We start from the raw sequence: 22,257 nt of genomic DNA, 5'->3' as shown, positions 1-22,257 counted from the left end.
TCCTACAAAATGAAGACAGTGAGGGAAGGGGTGGGTGGGAGGGATGGGTGAGAACAATGAAAGGGGGGACACTGAGCAACATGCACCGCCTTCAGAACTGCATTGGTGAATGAAAACGCCTTTATACAACTACTTATAGAGAGAGATAGAGAGATATGCTCATATATGTTTTATACATATCTACATAGACATGTATATAAACATATATACATATATATCTTTGTATACATATAAACATATATATATATATTACTCTACTCTGAGCAATATTTTTTTTTGTCAGTCATGGGGCCTGAGCTCTGGGCCTGGGCGCTGTCCCTCAGCTCTTCAGCTCAAGGCTAGCGCTCTACCACTTGAGCCACAGCACCACTTCTGGCTTTTTCTGCCAGTGCTTCATGCATGCAAGGCAAGCACTCTACCACTGAGCCACCTTCCCAGCCCCCTCTGAGCAATATTTTAAGTCATATAATATGTATACTTGGTACTCCTGTAAGCATAAAAGCATGAGCAGGTGGATAAAGAGCAGACACTGTAGTTACTGTATTGTAGAGAGACTGCTATATCCTCATTGTGCATATGAGAAGTTAAAAGACTTGGGCTAAAACTGAAAAAACTAAGAAACATAGACAAAGCTTGTATCTGCAACAGCAACTGGAAAATATAAAAGGAAAAGTAGAAAGAATTTAGATGAGCCACGGTGGCTTACGCAAGACCCTATCTACAACAAGCTAGTTGTGTGGGTCACAGAGGTTCACACTATAGTCTCAGCCACACAAGAGACACAGGTAGAATTCACAGTGGGAGGTGAGCCTGGGAAGAAACAGGAAAACTTATCTGAAAGCTATCTAAAGCAAAACAGGCTGGGGACATCACTTGAATAGAACAGCTCTTTCCCAGCAAGCTGAAAGCTCTAGGTTTAACCCTTCATACCATCAAAAGAAAACTACAGTATTTCTGGAAATAATGGAAAAGCTAATAAGACAGAAGCAGCTGCTAGCGGGTTTCATCGTTGCTTCTGTTGTTCTTGGAAGAGTTAACTTTGTGAGATACACAGTTATATATTATATGCATTCACATATATATATATGATATATGATGTCTATTCATATGTATTCATACAATGTATGAATGCATGTGATAGATGAATATATTTTCACAGATGTATTCATATAGAGCATACACAAATATATGCTCAGCACATTCATCTAAATTAATATATAAATATATGCAAATATATATATTTATTTATACATTCATATATATTTGCACGTGTGTGTATGATTGTGAAGAAACATATAAAACCCTGTCGGAGATCTTTCTAAAAGGTAGGTAAGTGCTTCACAAGGCTTCCGCCTGACTATAGCTGCTGTGGGTATTCAGGAAACTTACATTTTTCGAAGCAGATTAGCTGTTTGCAGGTTGGTGGCAGTGCAGGGCTGTCTCCCTCTCCCTGTCCTGGCTTCCTGTGTCTCTGGAATCTGGAGCAAAAGAGACCCCCAACTCCCCGGGTGGGAGTGGTGACAAGGAAGGGACATTCCAGCCCATAGGAGGGGGACGCCAGGGGAAGGCGCGTGCGCCACCTTCTCTCCTTGTTACAGAAAGCTTGCTTTGACCCAGGACAATTCTCCTTAGTGTTTTTACATTTGTGACGCCTCCCAACGCCATTTGCCTGCGCATATCGACATTTGGACTTGTGTAGTGAGCGTGGCTACAGTTTTGTCTATATGTGAAATGCAAACATATCCCCAAAGGTAACATGAAGGGGTTTTTCTATATGAAGGGTTTTGAATATTGTTTGTCGGTTACTGCTGCAGACACCTTGTGAATAGGCCAACTTGGTTGCTCCTCCCCCCCCCCCATCTCTTTCTTTCTGAAATCTGAAAACTGTCAGGTTGTTGGAAATGTATTTATACTCGTGTAGAACACCAGAAGATTCAGAAAAATAGAGATTTGCAGAGAGGGCAACGCTGAGATCATTAAATCAACCGAGGACGAGAAGAGACAAAGACAGATCAGTTTGTTGATTGAGACGGGGTCTTGCCTGGCCTGGCTTTGTACTAGAACCCTCCTGATATCTCCCTCCTGAGTAGCATGAGTCCTTGGTCTACGTTCTTCTAAATTCTTTTCATTTTGTCTTTATTTCTTGCAGCTTTAATTTGAATTTCTCAGAGAATTACACCATTCCAACCCTGTAGTGTCTAGGAGCGCTGTTAAAGAAAATTCCTATCAATCTCTTGCAATCCTTATTTTCAGAATAAGTTTGTAAATACTGGCTGTCCGGGAGCCCTGGGGTTCATGATTTAGTGCCTCGAGGGTCCTCATTGAGCTCCGAATAAGCAGGCGCCCCAGCAGAAACATAACTCATGACTTACCAGTACATCACGCAGTCTTGGGGATACAAACAAAAGAAACTCTGTGTTGGGTTTGGGGGTGAACGCCGCGTGGAACGAAGGGCCTGCATCCTCTCTGAGGCTTCTGGGAAGAGTCAGCACAGGGGAGCTGGTCTCCGAATCAGAACAGGAAAGCTGCGTACTCAGCGCTCACCATGTGTTTCTTATTTATTCTAATATAACAAGATATAAGAGGAACTTGGAATCTAGCCAGGGGAAATGGTGTTATCACTCTTAAATGACAAGACAATACTTATAAAAATAACAAGCACAAGGGAAAACAGAATAAGAATAAAGAGCAAGAGAAAGCAAGGGTCTGGGGCACACCAGAAAGGCAAATGGGCAGCGATATTCTCAGACTGCTCAGCAGGCCCGGGCTCCAGATCCAATAATTTTATTAAAGTGATCTCTTCAACAAGACTATGAGACTTGACTTGCCCACCAAACAACAAGTATTTCTAAGTCAACAGTGAACAGAGGAGAGAATGTGAAGGTACAGGTGGTTTTGCAAGTATATGTGTTTACAGGTGAATGATTTGGAATAGGCACCTGTACCTTATCAATGGTCTCCTTACCCCTATAATAATCAGCAAACGGTCTAAGTAAATAGAAAAGGCTGGGCCTTTATTATTCCTTTTTAAATAGTCATTTCCAAACTATGTCTTAGGGCCAATAGAATAATAGCTCAGCATGAAGCTCACAAAATAAATCTGACAACTTGTGACTAACAGAACAATGAAACAATGGAAGGATATTGGAATGTTTTTCTTTCTTACTCGGGTGGGAAGATCACTGCTCCGCTCACCTGTCATCAATCAAATTACAAAGAGAAAAAGGGTTGGGGTTTTTTGTTTGTTTTGTTTTGTTTAATCCGTTGGTTGTAGGGCTTGAACTCAGGGCCTGGATGCTGTCCCCAACCTCTTTTGCTCAAGGATAGGACTCTACTACTCTGAGTCGCAGGTCCTCTTCCTTGTTTTGGTTTTTGAAAGTTTCAGTCCATTATTGGTTGGGCCCTTGGCTTCCGGGTCTGAAGTGGGGCCTGAACTCAGGGCCAAGGCACTGTCTCTGAGCCTGGATGTTGTCCCTGAGCTCTTCAGCTCAAGGCTAGTGCTCTACCACTTGAGCCACAGCACCCTTCCAGTTTTCTAGTTGCTAATTGGAGATAAGAGTCTCAGGGACTTTACTGCGTGGTCTGGCTTTCAACCACAATCCTTAGATCTCAGCCTCCTAAGTAGCTAGGATTACAGGTGTGAGCCACTAGCACCTGGACAATTTACACTTCCAATGTGTTTCACTACTAAAAATGTTTCTCCATGCAACCCTCTCTCAAGCACTTTTTATGTTGATGAAACTGTGTTGACCAATTATCACCACCATCTGTAATATTCAAGCATATGAGAACAGAACAAAACATAGGAGGATTGCTATCCAGAGCAGCCTGGCCAAAAGGTAAAACCCTACCTCAAGAATAAACAGAGCAAAATATACTGGAAGCTGGGTCAAGTGGTAGAGCACCACTTTGCTCTCTGCAATTTAATGAAATAACAGGAGTCATTGCACACATTCAGATAAGATTTTAACACTCACTGAAACCTCATTTACTTGCAATCCATCTTGAAAAAGTGATGTTCTAAATCCTACCAAAAAAAAAAATCATCAAACAATAGACTGACAAATCCTTAAGGTTGACAAGCTATCCTACAATTCCTAAGCTACTAGTCATTAAACTACAACTCATATTGATTCGAAGGTAATGCTTACACAGTGCTAGGAAAGTTTCAGGAACTATTCCTCCTCTTCCCAAGGCGGTAAGATTACCATCTTCATTTCACTGATGACACACCGATAGCCAGGGAGATTAATCAGTAGCCCAAAATCATACAAGTAAATGCTAAGGAGGAACACAACCTCAGCGCGAAGGGATGATTAAAGCTTAATTCGCTCGCAGTTCTGCTCAGTAACATTTATAAAGGGCCTGACCTTTCCCCTCTAATTATTTAATTGCCCACCAGAATGCCACAAATCAACATGTTATCCACGTTTGTTGACATTGCATATCATTATCCAGATGCCTAAGAATCACGTGTTAATTTCAGGGCCCTAATTTAGGTGACTATATTAACGCTACAGGTAATTACAATAATTAAAGAAAACATTTTGTCACTATTCACTGTAGCATTTTTATCTTTAAATTTCAATTTCAATCTTCTGTTTAAACAAGTGCCCTGAATGACCCACAGACATATATCCCCAACTTTTGATACTTACTTTAAGAATTAAATGGAGTACCCATTGAATTAAGGAATGAAGTAGAATAAGTTTTTTAATTCCACTATATAGCCATCCTTTCACATTATCCTGCTTTGATATATTAGCCTGCTCCACAGCTCCCAAATATCTAATTTATTCCACAGAAAAAGATAGATTGATCGTCTCAAAAGCAATGGAATTCTCTAGCTCAATTGCCTGCCTGTTTCCTCCCGCATGGTATCTTCCCTGTGTGTAGTACTTGATTTATAGGGCTGCACTGAAAAGTAGTAGTTTATAGTATCTGAACGTGGATTACAGAGGCTGACTTCCCCAAAAGGGGAAAAAAAAAAACACAGGAAAACAAACAAAGCAGAAATTGGTTCGCTGTGGTCCCAAGCGAAGCACAACACAAACGTGAGGATTTACTTTCGATAATAAAAACCTGAATGACATTCACATACATCGTTAGTGTTCCCAGAGGGTGGAGCTCACGTGGGACTCCTTCATTGCCGTGTTTGTACTTGTCTTCACAGCACAAAGCAAATTTTCATTAGAAACAGGAAAATACTGTCTTACTGCCATCGTTTTGTTGAGATAGTTTAAAACACAGCTATTATTGTTAATGCTAATATACACAATATGTCAAGGTCTTGTTTTAGTCTTTGTTTGGGTTTTGCCGATGATACAAAAAACAGTGTTACAATAAAACCAATGGAAAGAAAGAAGGGAAAATGTTCTCCCCAGTCAGCCAAGTTGAAACCGTGCATTTCAAAGTGACCGAGAAGGTAGATAACTATGGGGACCAATTAAGATTTACTAAGTAGTAATACATGGGCTAAAATTGTTAGGAAAAGAAATTGAAATCCATTTCTGTAATGCCAAAATATGCATTTAAAAGACATAAAATGCTTAGGCTTTACTCAATGACAAGGAAATTCCACATTTAGGAATTTATGATAGAAAATCCATCTAAACCTCAGAGATGCTTCTAAATAGAAGCAAGTATGTAAGCTATCAGCATAAAAGCACGCATCTACCACCAACAACAGCAAAACTTAATTCACTGTAGATGACATGCTGACACCAAGGAAAACCTTTTAGCGGCTTGAGTCTGAAATCCCCATCACCTGGGAAGCAGAGATCAGAGGATCTCAGTAAGAGGCCAGAGTGGCATAAGAATTCAAGAGACCTTCAGCTACAAGAGAAGTACCAAGGCCCGGTGCAGGGGTGTGCACCTGTCATCCAGAAAAATAATAGACCAGGCCCACTCAGACATACATGAGACCTTGCCTCAAAATTAACCAGGGCACAAAAGGGCTGGGAGTGTGGCTCAAGTGGTAGAATACCTGTCTACCAAAATGAGACCCTGAATTCAACACCCCCACCCTGCCCAAACACCTCCTAATCTTCTCCCTTCCATCTGTCAGTGTCCGTTCTTCTACAGTCTCCCCACCAGCCCACCAATAAAACACAGCATTGATCCCCACTCTAATCTAATCTACTTGTTGTATCTGTCGGGGCTCTGGATGGGTCTTGGACATTATTTCCTCTGTAGAAATGCTACTCTACAGAAGGTACTGTCTTTGGAGTTCTGAGAAGCTTTATTTCCCCTTGTTCTCTCAGTGCCATCCCCGGTACTTGGTGGTGGGTTTCATAAAATGAGTGGGTTTTTGTATATCTTGTCTTCACAAAACAGAAGGGTACAGGAGACTCCACATCCTCCAACCCTCTCCCACACATGACCCTACCTTCTAGGACAGCAGAATTGTGCTCCCTTGTCCCTGAATTGGGGAATGGAGGAACATCCCCATAGGTCACTCTAAGAGCTTACTCTAAGAGCTTACTTGGAAGACCCCCAAGTGAGAGCAATGTTTCAAAGGCCACGTTCACCAGCATCCATTTCCAGGATACTTCATTCAATGTTCCTGTGTGGGGACACAGGTCTCTTCCATGTCCCATGATGGGGCAAAGTTCCCAGTGTAAATAAATGTTCTAGAACCTTCTTTCTGGTATTGAAAAAGGAGCATGAGGTGAAAGCAAACTGGGTCACATCGTGTGACCCAGACAGGAGAGAATTCACTTCATACATAGAGTAAGAATAAGAACATGTGTGCTTGGTATTGCCTGATGGCTGGCCGGTTGGTTTTAGATATGTGGCCCAAGCTGGCATTGAACTTGTGTCCTTAGCATTCCAACATGTATGTGTCATCACAACCAGCTAGCATACATGTTCTAGTAGAATGTGTCTTTTACACAAAGTCTTGGGTCACATTAGATAACTGTCACAGGTGTAGTGTGAGATTTATTTTTAATTCTTCAAGAAAAATCACTCATTCTTGCTAATACTGCAAAACCAAACAGATTCTGCAATTCATTATAAGCACCATTCCTAGGCAAATATATATATATATATATATATATATATATTACAGAATTGAAAACACACAGAGAAAGACTCCGATTCTGCTCATCCTGAGCAAGTCTCCCCCTCTCCCCACAGCTTGCCCAGTCCCCCCGAGTCCCGTGGACAGTGACAGGGAGGGCGCCGTCGGTGGATCGACAGCTTCCACAGAGTCACTCCCCATGTAAATTTCAGCATTCACTCTAGCAGCCATTTGAACTGTCACGGTGTGAATTATGGACTGAAGCTTTTCTGCTCGATCTTTCCACAGGAAAGCTCCTGGTGAATATTAAGCTTGTGGGAACAGTATTTTTCAAGTCAGATGACTTGGACTACAATAGTCAGGTTTAGAATGAACACTGAAAAATTCTTTTGTTTCCACAGGGGAGGAAAAATCTGGATTCAAATGACCTCTTATTTTTATAATGTATGCAGGTGATTTTATATTATATATATATATATATATATATATATATATACATACATACATATTCATCCCCACAACTTATTATCTTTTGGCAATATCTTTTGTGGTGGTGGTAGTTGGTTGCAGGGCTTTGAACTCAGGGCTTGGGCACTGTCCCTGAGCCTCTTTGTGCTCCAGGCTAGTATTCTACCACTTGAGCTGCAGCGCCACTTCTGGTTTTTGAGTAGTTAATTAGAGATGAGACTCCCTTGGGGACTTATCTGCCTGAGCTGGCTTTGAACCACAATCCTCAGATCTCAACCTCCTGAGTAGCTAGGATTACAAGCGTGAGCCACCCAGGCCCAGCTGCAATATCTTATGTTATAGAGTTAAAATTTTTGGAGCCTTCATATTAATCTACCTATCTTCACTAATGTAGGGAGACAGAAAATTAATTGGAAATGTGGCCTTTTCCCTGGAAAGTTATGTCTGTAAAACCATGAGCATAATTATAATACGACATAATGACACGCGAGATATATTGAGTTAATGTTCATTATATTGAATACCAAATTCAAATATTCCCAGCTTAGTAACTATTAGTAATGAATGTTTCCAGTCTAGTTCTAAGATCTGGTTATGAAGGAAAGATGACACAGGCAAGAAGAGATGAAAGACAGCCTTGGAGCACTGTATGAGTCTGGCCAAGACCTGGAGGCAGGTATGAGCATGTGAGATGGAGGATGTATCAGTGGACAATACTACAGATTAAATCTCCAGAAACATTGCAGGAAAAAAATAAAGTCAGTTCATGGGAAGCTCTGGCTGCTACGATGAATAATAATAAGCACTAGTGACATAACAGATTTAGAACATGAATGGTGAATTGCAAAATTACGTTTCAGAGGATTGGTGATGGAAAGGCATAAGGGAAAGACACTTGAGTTGAGCCTTGAAGATCCTTACAGGTGGAGCATGAGGGTAAGTGTTTGAATAAGAAGAGATGAAACACCAATCAGGGAAAAAAAAAAAAACAGGGGAAGGCCAGTCAGGGAAGCAACCTCAAAAAGTCATGAAAACTACTGAAAAGCTGGAAAATATAGAATGATCACCCTGGTTTGGTGGTGGCAGGTAAGCTGAAAGGAGACTCTAGTTTGACATCATTGACATGATAAAGAGCGAGCAAGCCCAAAGTTAATTATGAGGTTAATATCACTATGTAAATAAAGATGCCAGTGAATGACTCTAGTGTACATCTATATGTATGTGCCTGAATAAACACTAATACAAGGCCCTAATAGAATACCGAATTGTATTATATTTATGTTCTTTGGAAAAGCATCTGAAATAATCCACAATCTGTATAAAGTAAAAACAATGACAGTTCAGTTTTGCTTAGAACCTTTGTAGTGCCTCCATAAAAGGACACCCACCCCAGACCTGGCTAACTACTCCTGGCCTCTTCTCTTATTCTAGACTCTTAGCAAAGCATGAGCTCCACTCTCTCAATAGTTATAAGCATTCATCAAATCTATAAGAACTCGAAGAGTATTTATGGAAGAGCACAGAAAACACATCCCACCAGCAACCTCATGTGCTCTCCTCCTTGTCCTACAAGATAGATGGATTTAGGCTTGTGTGTGAGTAACCCAAAGCACTAGCCTAAGATGGAAGTTATCTCCAGGTATGCCATCCTCAGTGGTCAGGATATGGCACCCATCTTGGGAAACTTGTTGATTGTGTGTGGGGGGGGGGTGGGAGAGAGATGGGGGGAGAGAGAGAGAGAGAAAGAGAGGGGGGAGAGAGAGAGAGAGAGATGAGAGTAGATAATGGAATTGCACAGTGACAGACCAAAACTCCACGGGAACAATTTCCTCTACCTGTAAAGCAGAAGCCATGTTCCCTCTGAACTACACGTTCCTTTCTCCCTCTCTAGGACAGATCCTGACTTCTTCAAGCTCACCCTGTGACCCACTCCAGTGATTCTGTAAGAGGAACTTGTGAAATGCATACTGTGAACCAACTGAATACACTTTGGCCTAACTTTTCCTTACATTTTCTTTTCAACCTGCTACATTGTCCGTTCACTTGGTGTTATTGCCTCCCTGTCTGTGAACAATTGTAAATCTTCTTTGGAATAAGTGAGCATGCTAATAGATGGGCCACAGGATGAATCTCTAGATCAAGCAATTGCATGGTACCATGGTGAGACCTCATAACATCTCTGCAGGAAAAGGCTCGTTACCACTGGCACACTGGATGAGAATCATGAATTCCACTCAGGTACAATACTTTAGGGAATAGAATATAAATAGGAACCCCTCAATTCCTACTGAGAAGCACTGGCTAAAATAACCAACCATCAAAAACAACTTTTACTAGATTAAAGTAGTAAAGAGACAACCTAGCTAAAACTTGCAAAACAAATACATTGAGAATTGTAGTAGGTTAATCATAAGATCTTGTGTGAAACTTCTTTGATTTACATATGCTCAGAATTTATTCTGTTTGTCATCTTTTTGTCCCAGGAACATTCTGCTATGTTATAATCTTTACCTTTCAGATACCAATTACTTCTACCATATTACAAATAAACACATGCACACATACATATATATATATATATATATACATATACATATGTGTTTCTTACTTTAGTTGTTTTCTAATATCCAATTTCAGTCTACTTCTTCAACTGTCAAATGAACAATGATCTGAATACCTGAAATTTTTAATGCTCTAAAAACTATTACAAATTTCAAAAACTCCATAATACCATTTAGCTAGACAGTGAAATATTGGCCTATGAGCTGCAAACGTTATGTGATTTGTGTGTGTGTGTTGAAAGCATTAACATTTATTTTCCTTTTTGTCTTTCATGTTACCTAAATAGAATAAAATCGTATTTGTAGATGTTATAAACACAGTGGGAAGCATAATTAAATTCTGATTCTCCATCTTATGGATGATGTGTCTTAGAACAGGTTATACATTTCTGTACCTTGGGAGATTATCTACACAATGGGAAAAGATAACAGAATTGCTCCAAGCTGATCTAAGGATTAATAACACACCTGACATGCTTGAGCAATGGTTGTCAGCAAACACTATCATACAAGAAATACTAAATTCAATATTACCAACCCTTTCCATATGTGTTCCGTGTCTTTGATAACCATAGGTAAACTAGCCCATGAGCTTGCTTGTGGGGATGTGGGAAGAGAGCCCTGAAAAGTTGCATCTGTAATTTGCCAATGTAATCGCCACAGGGCTGTGGTAAGGGCTGGTGCCATTCCAGTCACTCCACAGAGTGACTGGTGCAGCTGGCTGACAGCACACTCTCCTTCCTAGGGGATTGAGTGGTATTTCAGATTGGGACAGCACGGAGACAGCAGGCTGGCCATTATCAAACCACACATCTGGGCACCTGGTGTTAATAACCACTGGATTTTTATATTCTTGCAATACAGGAACAATCTACTAGTTTTCCCACGGGGAGTTAAATGGGGTTGAAATGTGTTAATCTGCCTTTATGCCTACTCACAGAGAGATTTACAAGATGGGTTAAGTGTGCTCTTGTAATAACAATGTGTCATAATGAGGCTGTGTAAGTCCAGGGAAAGCAAGCCAAGAACAAGTCTACCCTTATTTCTTAGATTCACTATGATTTTTTTTCTTTTGGCTCTTGATGCAAAGTCCACTTCTTACGTATATCTACATACTGTGAAAATTGGAAGTCATACAACGCCAAGTTCAAAAACTACATTCACAGAAGGAAATTATTCTCCTTAATTAGGACATTGGCATAATTGCAATAACATGGAACCTTTGAGAAGGTGATTTGGAAAAAGGGTCAAGAGGGACAGGAGGGCTGTGGCCAGTCCCTCATAGATCAGCCATGTTTCACAGCCAGGCTTCTATTTCTGTTCCTTTGATGCTTCTATTTGTAAAAATGATCATGATAACAATAATAGTAATAATAATAATAAATTAAAAAGATGAAGAAAAACCCATCATCAATTCAAAATTCAGTTCAAAAGAATGGCAAGAACTCTTGCTGTCCCTGGTCTCTTGGACATGCCCTTCAGCCACATCCTACACATTTCTCCCCGTATTTCTTTCAGGCAATGAGGCCTTTCCAGACTCTCCCCAGCTCTTTACCTGCTCCCCTCAAGTCGTGTCCATTTCCCAATCTGAAAGGACACATGAATTTAACGCCACGAGTGCAGTTTCTCATTCAGTGTATGTCAACAGTTTATTTTTCCAAGTTTGTGTGGTGGTTCTTATATCCCTTGATTTTATCATACAGCTCAGACTGGATCTGTGAGTCTGCCTGTCTGGGTGGTAGCCAAGTGTTAGGGAGTGTGGGGCAGAGATTTCTCACCTGCACTCCTGCAGCTGTCTGTTACATAACTGCCGTGAAAGGATCTAGCCATGTGAAGGTTCTCTTCCTATCGTGGCCTCTTAGTTCCCATGCCGCTTCTTCGAATTGGACATCATCGCAATAGGAGAGTGGCACATTCAAATACTCAGTCACCTGATACTCAGGGGTAAGGACAAATTATGAAGCCAAATGCACCCCAGCAAGATGTTAGATTGGAGAGATGGGAGGTGGCATGCAGGTGAACTTCAGGTCTTGTTCATCAACACACACACACAAGTGCTGAACCGAGAAAACCACAGGACTTTAACATGAAGCTTTAGAAAAGTTGCAGTGTTAAAAACTAATAATGCAGTTTGGCTGACTAAAGCAAAACTCATGATTATATATGGGGGGCAAACTTGCTGATTAGTATGCAAATTAGAATTAAGTATGATGATCATTACTCACTAAAATATATTAGGTTTAAATATTTAATATTGACCACATTAAATAATTGATATATTCAGTGTTTAGTGTGTGTCAAATACACATCTTGGCACAGTTTGCTTGTTAATATACAGTGTGTTCATTTGCTTACAACTTTGCCTTGAGCAAAAAAAAAAGCTAATGGACAGTGTCCAGGCCCCAAGCTCAAGTCCCAGGATCAACACAAACAAACCAATAAATAAGTAAATTCATTCTTTTTAAATATTGGCTCTTTCTACAACCATAAATTCTATGATGGTCAGAACTAGACCTATTTTGTTTATAATTTTATCCCTAGAGTACAGTGTACTTCTTGATTTTTTTTTGATGTTTACAATAGAATAATCCAGTCCAAGTAAGGATTTCTTCAGGATATTACTAAGTGGAATGAGATAAGTTTGGAAAGAGAAAGGTCCAGGTCTCTCCAACTCTACCAGAACTTTCTCCAGGAAACCCTTAATTAACCAAAATAGCATTGGCTTCACTATTTTGCTAATCATCGTAACCTACTCATACTGTGGTATTCTTCCACTTTTGTATCAATTGCACCATTTTTTACTTTGTATATTGGCAGAAGCCTGTTTTTAAAAAAATCAGCCTGTCTCAATATCCTTTAAGGTTTTCCTCAATTGCCTTATATTACATTTTAGTTCCTAAACACCTTGTCTGAAACTCCTCTTTATTTGATAAGATGGCTGACATCCATCTTACTTTTAAAAGGAAGTTGAGCAGAGTACAATAACTTGTTGTTTGCACACAATTTGTTCTATACACTGGCTCAGAATGTTTACAAACATACTTTTACTTAAATTGTAAGAGTATTAATGTCTGATGATCAAGATCATTGAGGAAAAAATTGGCAATTTTCATGACCCATAAAATTATCTCATGTCCAATCAAATATTTGAAAGAAATTGTCCTCCTTGATCATTATCTTTGGTTTTGGTTATATTTGCAGAGAAAATTCTTTATCTAAAACTCAGAGAAAGTATTAACTTGCAACAAAGAACTTGATAGGAGATATTAAATATTGCCTAGAAAATATTAACTTAATTTCAACTATTTATTAAAAGCACTGACCCAGTTTCACTGTAAATAGAAAACAAGTAAGGTTTCCTAAAGATAATGTAAACAAACATGGTACATAAGTAAGATTACACTGGTAATATATAAATGTACTAATATAAAACAGATGAACCACACATGACAAAATGATTTACAAATCCTGAAAACATTTGATAACCAAGAACATTAAAAGTATCAGCCAAAAATAAAAACAGTGTATTCACTTTTAACATCATCAAAAGAAAAAAAATGAGCTCGCTACTGGTATATGTTACTACATATATTATTTACTTTTTTATTTTCTTTCAATATTGAAGACTGAAGCTATGAGTATTCAGCCTCCATCCTCAAAATTTTGCATATTTTCTTTTAAGTCAATTTTTGCAAAACTTAAATTACTAACAGGAAAGGTAAAGTACAATAAATAAATAATTAAATAATAAATAAGTAAATAATTAGGTGAAATCAGTTTCCTGGTCACTCATCTGAAAGTATATTTTGACAAGACTGAGTTGAGCCAGCAGGAAATTGTTTGGTAGAAATTGACTTCTCTGTAAAGTGTTACAAATTTTATGTACAAAAAGAGATTACTGTCGGGCACTGGTGGCTCGCGCCTGTAATCCTAGCTACTCAGGAGGCTGAGATCTGAGGATCGCAGTTCAAAGCCAGCCTGGGCAGGAAAGTCAGTGAGACTCTTATCTCCAATAAACCACCAGAAAACCAGAAGTGGCTCAAGTGGTAGAGTGGTTGCCTTAAGCAGAAGATAATGCCGGGGCCCAGAGTTCAAGCCCCACGACTGACCCAAAAAAAAAAAAAAAGAGAGAGAGAGAGAGAGAGATTACTACCTTCTAACTCCTCTAACTTTATTGCATATGGATTTACTTTACAAAGTTAAAAGCTTAGGACTTACAGAAAGGTATGGGTAATACATAGTCACATCCATAAAAAGAGGCTACGATAGTTATTTAGAGGACTCAGACTTTTAAAATAAACTCTAAGTGGTCTGACAAGCCACATTTCAATGTTAATCAAAGGTACATATTCAAAGGAGAAAAAAACTGTTTCCTTTTAAAAAAATGTCAGAATTCTTGGTCACTAGTGAAAAATAGTAGTTAATTACTAATGTAATTTCTCTGTATTCTTTGGAATACACTGTATATGTTTAAATTCAGATAGGATTTTTTCTTTGTTTGTTTTCGTGTGAGTACTGGGGCTTGAACTCCTGGCCTGGTTGCTGTCACTGAGCTTTTTTGTTCAAGGCCAGAGCTCTATCACTTCAACCACAGTTCCACTCCCACTTTTTTTGTTGGTCAATTGAAGATAAGAGCCTCACAGACTTACCTATCTAGGCTGACTTGTAACCACAATTCTCAGATCTCAGCTTCCTGAGTAGCTAGGATTATAGCCATGAGACTCCAGTGCCCAGCTTAAAGTGAATGTTTACATTAGTACTTGCAGTTTCTGGGATTTTATCATCTTATTTCTAAATATTTCTCTTTATACTATTGACCAAGCTTTAAAAAATCATAAGAATTTCTTGAATCTCTAGCAATAATTGTTAAATAATTTTAATGTGTGTAGTTGGCTTGTCCCTCTCTAGAACTAGAAGTTAAAAATAACATTTCATTCATTTTAATAGCACTCGAAATATTTAAAGTGTAGTTACTGGCCCAAATTTATAAACTTAAATACTTTATAATAAATGAGTACTGTTCCAAGTAATATAGAATCTATTACAGGAGCCAAAACTGAAGATTATAAAAACAAGGTCTCATATGAAAATACAAAGCCACTTCCTATAATTTAATTTTATTACAGACAGTAATATATTTTATAGTATAAGGCTCAAGTAGTAGAATATCTTCTGAATGAATACAAGGCCCTGAGTTCAAAACCCCAATACCATAAAAGAAGAATAAATAAAGGATATAGATATAGATATATGTATGGGAGGAGGGTGTATGATAAATACAAACTGCAATTTAATACCAAAAATTTCACATGCTCTAAAAGGATACGAGACATACTACTGAAATCTTTTCCTGATTTTATCAAGACCTTTTAACTGTTCATTGACTTGTACTCTGTTAAAATTCTTTTATGGTTTCAGTCACAGGAAATTTGCTAATATTACTTTTAAGTACTACCCTTAAGACATGAAAAGTACACTTAAAGTTATTATAGTTAAAACAACTGACCTGGCTTTTAAAAAAGAGAACCATCTTAATTAAATTAATGTCCTAGTGCTTTATGACTGTAACTAAAAAATGCCATTAACAATAATTGAAATTACACCAATGTATCCACATCAAGATCATTGTGTTCCATACTTTTAAAATGACTAACTCATGATGAAAGAGAATAAAGGCTCATATTAAGTGTCTGAAAAAAATTCAAACATGAGACCTACCAGTCTTCTGTTTTAGGAGGTGCTCTAAATCTTTATTGTTTTCTAAATCATAGAAATATTAAAACAGAATATCATGGTTTATAACACTACAGATTCAGTCACTCTCTTATCAGAGAATGGCTTCTTCTGAAGCCTCTTAGTTTCAGCATCTACTTGTGAATGTAAATTAAAGAATAATGATAAGACACAAACTATTACATTTTATGTTCAGAATATTTTGCTATCTTAAGCCATCTCTAATATGGCGACTTCAGCTATTATATTTTCAAGTCTGCGTTGAATACACTATCTACAAATGATAAAGCATGCTCTGGTTATCTAAAAATAGAAGCCTACCAAAGAAATTCCATGACGACCTTATGATAACATAAACAGTATTCTGGGAGAAATTCACCTGCTATTATAACAAGAAACACCTGCACACCAAGAAGTGTTGTTTCCGATTCTTCTACGTGCTTTTCTGTAACCAAACTTAATGAGACCCGATGGCAAAGCAAGTCTTCCAATGTTAGCTGAATGGGTAATGATCATTAAATACATTCACAAGATGGTTAACATAGGTGTTGGGATGCCAGAGAAGTACATGCACGCCCTACACAAAACAGACATCCCAAAAGCATAAGAAGAATTCTTCCTGAGCAATTCCCAGATTTCTTTCCTAGCCTCGCAGCACCAGCATTAACTATGTGCTGTGTTCTCTGCCACACTGAGTCTCTGCTCCCAGTGTTCTGCTCTGGAAAGGATGGAAGAGTGAAGGTGAAGGAAGGGAATTATGTAAGGATTTGGTTGTGATCGCGTAACGATATGGATTCTATACATATTACACATACTCCGCACATCTGTTAGATACACAACACATACATTATGTGGGGAGGGGGAATGCTACCTACTGAGAGATAGCACAATATAAATTAGGGGACCTATCTACCTATATTATTTTGTAGAGAATCTATGGTGTGGAATATACTTTTCCTTTATGTCAGTGGGCTCATCTTTATTTTCTCTTTACATCCCTTCACATATCTGTCACGTGCCTCACTGATTTTTCTCATACTCATCAACCATGCCCTACAAGATGTAGCTTAAATATATATATGTACATATATATATACATATATATATATACGTATATATACACATAGAGAATGTTTAGTAGCTTTAAGCAATTGAACTGAAGGGTTTCAATTCAACACGTTGGTTACCAAGTATAATGCAGGCTGGGAATGTGGCTCAGTGGTAGAGTGCTTGCCTAGCATGCTTGAAGCCCTGGGTTTGATTTCTCAATACCACAAACATAGAAAAAGCTGGAAGTGGTGCTGTGGCTCAAGTGGTAGAGTGCTAGCCTTGAGCACAGAGAGGCTCAGGGACGGAACCCCAGCCCTGAGTTCAAGCCCCAGGACCCGCAAAAAGAAAAAAGAAAAAAGGACAATGCCTCTTAAAGGGAAGAGGGGTAGAAATTGTCTCCCCAACATTTATTTCTAGGGTTTAGCTCTGAACACTGCAGACGGCCATGTTGATTCTGTTTCCTCTGAATTCTACTTTGAGATAGGATTGGAGCTTAAGCACTTTTTCTGGACTTGTTTGTGAAAAATCTCAGAAAAGCAGAGGGGTATTAGAAGCAGCAGAGCCAGCTAGAGCTGGGAGTGACGGGCCTTCATCTCCTAGGACACGAAGTATGCAGAACATGCTTTAAATTACCCCAGCCAAGGAACCAAGATGCTTACCAAACATCTCTCTGTTGGCTCCATGACTCTTTGGGTGGGGCACCTGCACCATGCAGACCTAGTGGGGGGGAGGGGGTGGGGAAAGGGAGGTCAGGGATAGTCCAGGAAGAAGTTATTCCCCTGTAGTACACAGCCTGAGAACAGCAACATGGCACTTAGTACATCTGCTGGTGGACACCATGGGCGGTGAACTTTAGGATATAGAAGAGTGTTTCCTATTCAACTCAACCCAACAGAGGAATCTGTGACCTGATTTACAACTAGAGGTAGTTTTTACTTGGGGGAGAGGGGGATAAAAACAGAATTTGCAAACTGCAAATTAGAAGCAGAGAAGAAGCTACATTTCAAAAGAACATACCTTACTCCAGGTACTATTCAATTATCAGAACATCAAATGGGTTAAGTTGGGGGGCGGGGAGGGAAGATTAAACATTTCTTGAGAAACTGGACTCAACAAGATTTGAGTTATCTCTGCCCTCATGAGAAATAATACCCAAGATGACTGTGTGTGCTCTCCAAAGTTCTGTCTCTCCGTCCCTGAAAGAATTCCCTTTCCCTCAAGGTCTATGTGAGCATTCCTGAAACAGCACCCAGCACTGATAAAGCACTGGATTAGCTTAGTGTCCCTTGCTGCCGTGTCCTGAGTGCCCCTATCTGCTTGTCACAGGTATATGAAGTGGATATTCATGAAGCCTTGATAATAGAAACAGACCCGGAGACTTCTAATGGTTGAATGACTTGCCCAAGGCCTCTCATTAGTGAGACAGTTAAAGACTGAAAGCTAGATCCTCTGCTAAAACTCTCTCTCTCTCTCTCTCTCTCTCTCTCTCTCTCTCTCTCTCTCTCTCTCTCTCTCTCTCTCTCTCTCTCTCTCTCTCTCACACACACACACACACACACACACACACACACCTTACCCAAACTAGATACTAACTTTCATAAACCACAAACCATCATTTAAAACGATGGGGTATTTGCGTTAAGATTATGAACTTTAGTTGCGTGGAAAATGTGGCTTGATTTTCAAGTTAAAAGATAGGAAGTAGACACAAATAAAATTAAATTAAATTTAAAAAAAAGATAGGAAGTAGACTACGCTTTTCACCACAACAGAAAATGTAAATGACAGTGCAAAACTTTTTACTACTGCCATGACTCATGTAGGCCATGTGTAACTAACCGACATTCTTAATTCCTGAACCATTTCTCCAGCAGCCTTAGAACAAGGAGGGCAGCAAATGAACAGCTAGCATCTTAATGTGATGTGACAAATAAAGCAAACATTACCACTGCCCTGTCCAAAGCATGTCTCCTGTGTATCTCACCAAGTTACCCTTCCTACAACCAGCGTCCTGAAACTATTGCTGAGAACAAAGCTCACGATCCCTGAAATGAACAGAGAGATTCAGTCTCTAAGCCTTGAGCAGCGCCCATCAACGGTTTAGGGGCGGGGCGGGAGGATGGAATCCATGTATCTAAGTGCTGATTGACATGGCAAAAGTGTCTAAAGATTGCTCTCCAGCATCGTCAGTTAATCTGAAGCCGTTCCATGCTGCTAAGACCTCAGCTATTGTATATTTAAGCTACACACTCGGGTGTGTGTGTGTGTGCCCAAAATGAAAAGCCTTAGTTGCAGATAGCATCCTTTACCACACATCCATCTCCTGGTGGGGAAGAAGTCCCTAACGCGTGTCCCGTGGGGGCTGCGCTGGCCTCGGAGCTCTGGTTTGGGGGAGAAGAGAGGTGCAATGCCCGCGGCTGAACACAGACACCGGGGGGGGGGGGGGGGGTAGGGGACTTCAGACCCAGCCCATAACGGATCCGGTGGGGAATGCCACGCTGAACTTCCTGGAGCGGGCTTCCAGGCTAATGGAGAGCCTCTTCTGGGCACTGTGACTGACCCACGGGATGCCGGGCCGGGGGACAGACAGCATGGACACTCGAGGCCACGCGACACACTTGGCTTTCTCACAAAATGAGGGCAGCAACCAGGGAATTTCCTCCATCCAAGCAACACCACGCCATGGTGCGTGGCTGCAAACAGGGGGCTGCCAGGATCATGGCTCATCCCAGGGATTCCACTTTTAAAACTTAAGTTTTCATTTGGAGATGTTCACGACCGGCGTTGGAAGGAGATAGATAGATAGATAGATAGATAGATAGATAGATAGATAGATAGATAGATAGATAGATAGATAGATAGATAGATAGATAGATAGATAGATAGATAGATAGATGTGGTGAGGGAGGGACTGTAATCCTGCTCAGCAACACCCTGAGTGATCCATAAATGAAGCCCCCATACCGGCTCCCAGGGCGCGTTCTCCACCACCAGAGCGGTCAGTTTCTGGAACTACCTGTTACATATTTAAATCCAGCCAAGCACCTCACTCCCCCCACCCCACCCCATCCCCCCCATCTCCCAGCGCCCTGGGCGCCCTGGTTGGCGACCCCGTGCTCGGCGCGGGGCGTGGGAGCCGCCGCAGGGACGGTGAAGTTTGCCACGCGCGCGGGGTCGGGGAACTTGGCTGCGGACGAGCCACACCTAAGGAGCCGCGTGGAGCCGCGGGGAGCCGATTCCCGGCCGTCCGCAGCGTGCCCAGCCCCGGCCGCCAGCGCCCCGCGCCCCGCGCCCCGCGCACATGCCACCCCCCCCCAGCGCCCCCCGACCCCCCGGGCACGGCGATGACAAGAAAGTGGGAAGGAAGGAAGCGAGTTTCCCGGACCCCCCCCCGGCCCCCGCCCCGCGCCCCGGCCTCCGCGGTGCGCGCAGACCCCCCTCCCCCTGACCCCTCTCCCCCCCACGCCCCCTCACCTGTCGTCGTTCTGCCATCCTTGGTCTCCCAGCAGCAGATCGCGGAAGCGGTACCTGGGGGGCAGCGGGGGCACCTCGCTCTCCAGATCCACCATCCTCTCCCCAACCAGGGGGAGCCGCGGCGCGCCGGCGGCTGGGGCGCGCGGGGGGAGGGGGACCCCGCGGGAGGGGTGGGGAGGACGAGGGGGGCGGGCTCCCAGCCCGAGCTGAGCTGGAGGAGGAGGGGGAGGGGAGGGGGCTGGCTCTGGCTTTTTGATTTTTTTAGGGTGCGATGGAGACGACGCACCAGCAAACCCAGGAGCAAAAAAAAAAAAAAAACCACCAAAGTCTGGCCGTGCCAGGGAACCCCACTGCCAGGGAGCCGCCCCCGGCTGGCGCCGCCTCTGGTCCCGGGCACTGCGGGGGGCGGGGGGGGCAAAAGTTACTTGGTGGTGGGAAAGGGGAGGAGGGGGAAAGGACGCGCAGTGCCCAGCAGGAGGCGGCGGTGAAGGGGCGCACGCCGCGGGGTGCCGAGGGCCGCGACCCCCCCCGAAGAACCCGGGGACCCCCCGATTTGCCTCCCCCCCACGCGTCCCCCTCTCCCCACCCCCAAAGCTGAAGGCCCCAGCCAATGGGCGCCCCCACTTCAGCAAGGCCCGGTGACGGCGGCACGGGGGTGCCCCCCACAGCCAATGGAGGCCACCCCGTTAGCGGACTCCAGGGGGGGCTCCACACCCTCCCCCTTGGATGAGGGGTGCGGGGTGCTCTGGAGGCCTTGGACTCGGCTCAGCTAAGGTGGGCGGGAGAAAGATGGGGGGGTTCCTTGCACGGGGAATCCCCGCGCTCAGCACCAGGGATTTGTTTGCTTTCTCATGTTCTCCAAGAAAAAAAAAAAAAGGTGTTTCCCTGATCTGGGGAGGGGAGCAGGGGGAGAGTGTCCCCCGAGGGGCCACCCCGGGGCTTCCTGTAGGAAGTAGCTGGTGCAGCCCCGCTCCTGGAGCCCCGGAGCCCCGGAGCTGGCTTTTCAGAATCAGAGGTTGCTCATGGAGCCCTGCTTTTGCCATGCAGTGGTCTGTGCGCACTCCTCGTCCTATCTTCAGGAACCAACGGCTCCTGGGAACGGACAGACAGACAGACAGACAGAGGGATGGACGGATCCAGGAGCGCTAAGCCCCGACTCCCGGGCCTGAGCGCGCAGGGCCGGCTGCACGCGGAATGAGCAGCCTCTGTGGGCCTGCAGCACGCGCACGCTGCCCAGGACAGCAGCCTCCAGCCAGCCACGCACACAGACGCCCGCCTGCACATGAGATGCCCCCTTCCGAGATGCGGGCGAGGCCCAGGGCATCCCCTTGAGCCCCAGGGAAGGAACAGCAAACAATTAGAAAGACTACTACTTTGAGGAGAGGCAGGGTGAGCTTATGAAGGACGGGAAATGGTTAGGGTGATGAACGCTGGCCCTTGAGCAGAGTTGGGAAAAGGAGAGCTACAAGGCAGCGTGAATTCACAGTGCCGCCTCCAAGGGAATAGAATGCGTGTCCCCCTCTGAAGAACCAGGGCTGGAGGAGGCTCCGGTCTTCCCTACTTTCAAGCTGCTCCTCAATCCCAGAGTCACCATGACGTCATTCCCAGGACATTTCTAATCCTGGCCAGACAAGATGCCTTTCTCTGAACCCTGAGGACCCCCGGGAGCTGTTAGTTGGTGATGTCTAGTATGATCTCGCCTATTAGGCCATTATTTGTGCATTAAAAAAAAATCTCCATCCCAGTCTCCGTGGCATGACTTTCGAACGCAGTGCCCTCCACATAGCAAACTCTTATCAATTACAGGTTGAGAAGCAGCAAAACCTAATCAGCTAGGAAATGGTTTTTCACAAAAACTGGCTCTGGAGTTCTGTATTTGTTGATGACACGGTTATTTACAGTGGACTTTTGGAATCATCATCTTGTGCCCAGACAGACAGCTTTGAG

The 22,257-nt window shown here is 42.5% G+C and overlaps 1 protein-coding gene across 3 annotated transcripts in view; it reads right to left on the bottom strand.

Annotated features, from left to right (window-relative positions):
• Positions 1-20,406, bottom strand: part of Kcnt2 (potassium sodium-activated channel subfamily T member 2) — a 263,151-nt gene extending 242,745 nt beyond the window's left edge. For all 3 annotated transcript variants that reach the window (XM_070041895.1, XM_070041898.1, XM_070041896.1), the window contains exon 1: positions 20,311-20,406. In XM_070041895.1, the coding sequence (XP_069897996.1) occupies positions 20,311-20,405 (95 nt within the window). In that variant the 5' untranslated portion in view covers position 20,406. The remainder of the gene's footprint in view (positions 1-20,310) is intronic.
• Between the last annotated feature and the right edge of the window lie 1,851 nt (positions 20,407-22,257).

The sequence above is a fragment of the Dipodomys merriami genome, unplaced genomic scaffold, assembly GCF_024711535.1.
Source record: "Dipodomys merriami isolate MVZ:Mamm:240054 unplaced genomic scaffold, mDipMer1.0.p SCAF_31, whole genome shotgun sequence".
NCBI lineage: Eukaryota > Metazoa > Chordata > Mammalia > Rodentia > Heteromyidae > Dipodomys > Dipodomys merriami.
This window is presented reverse-complemented; position numbering and strand designations above follow the sequence as displayed.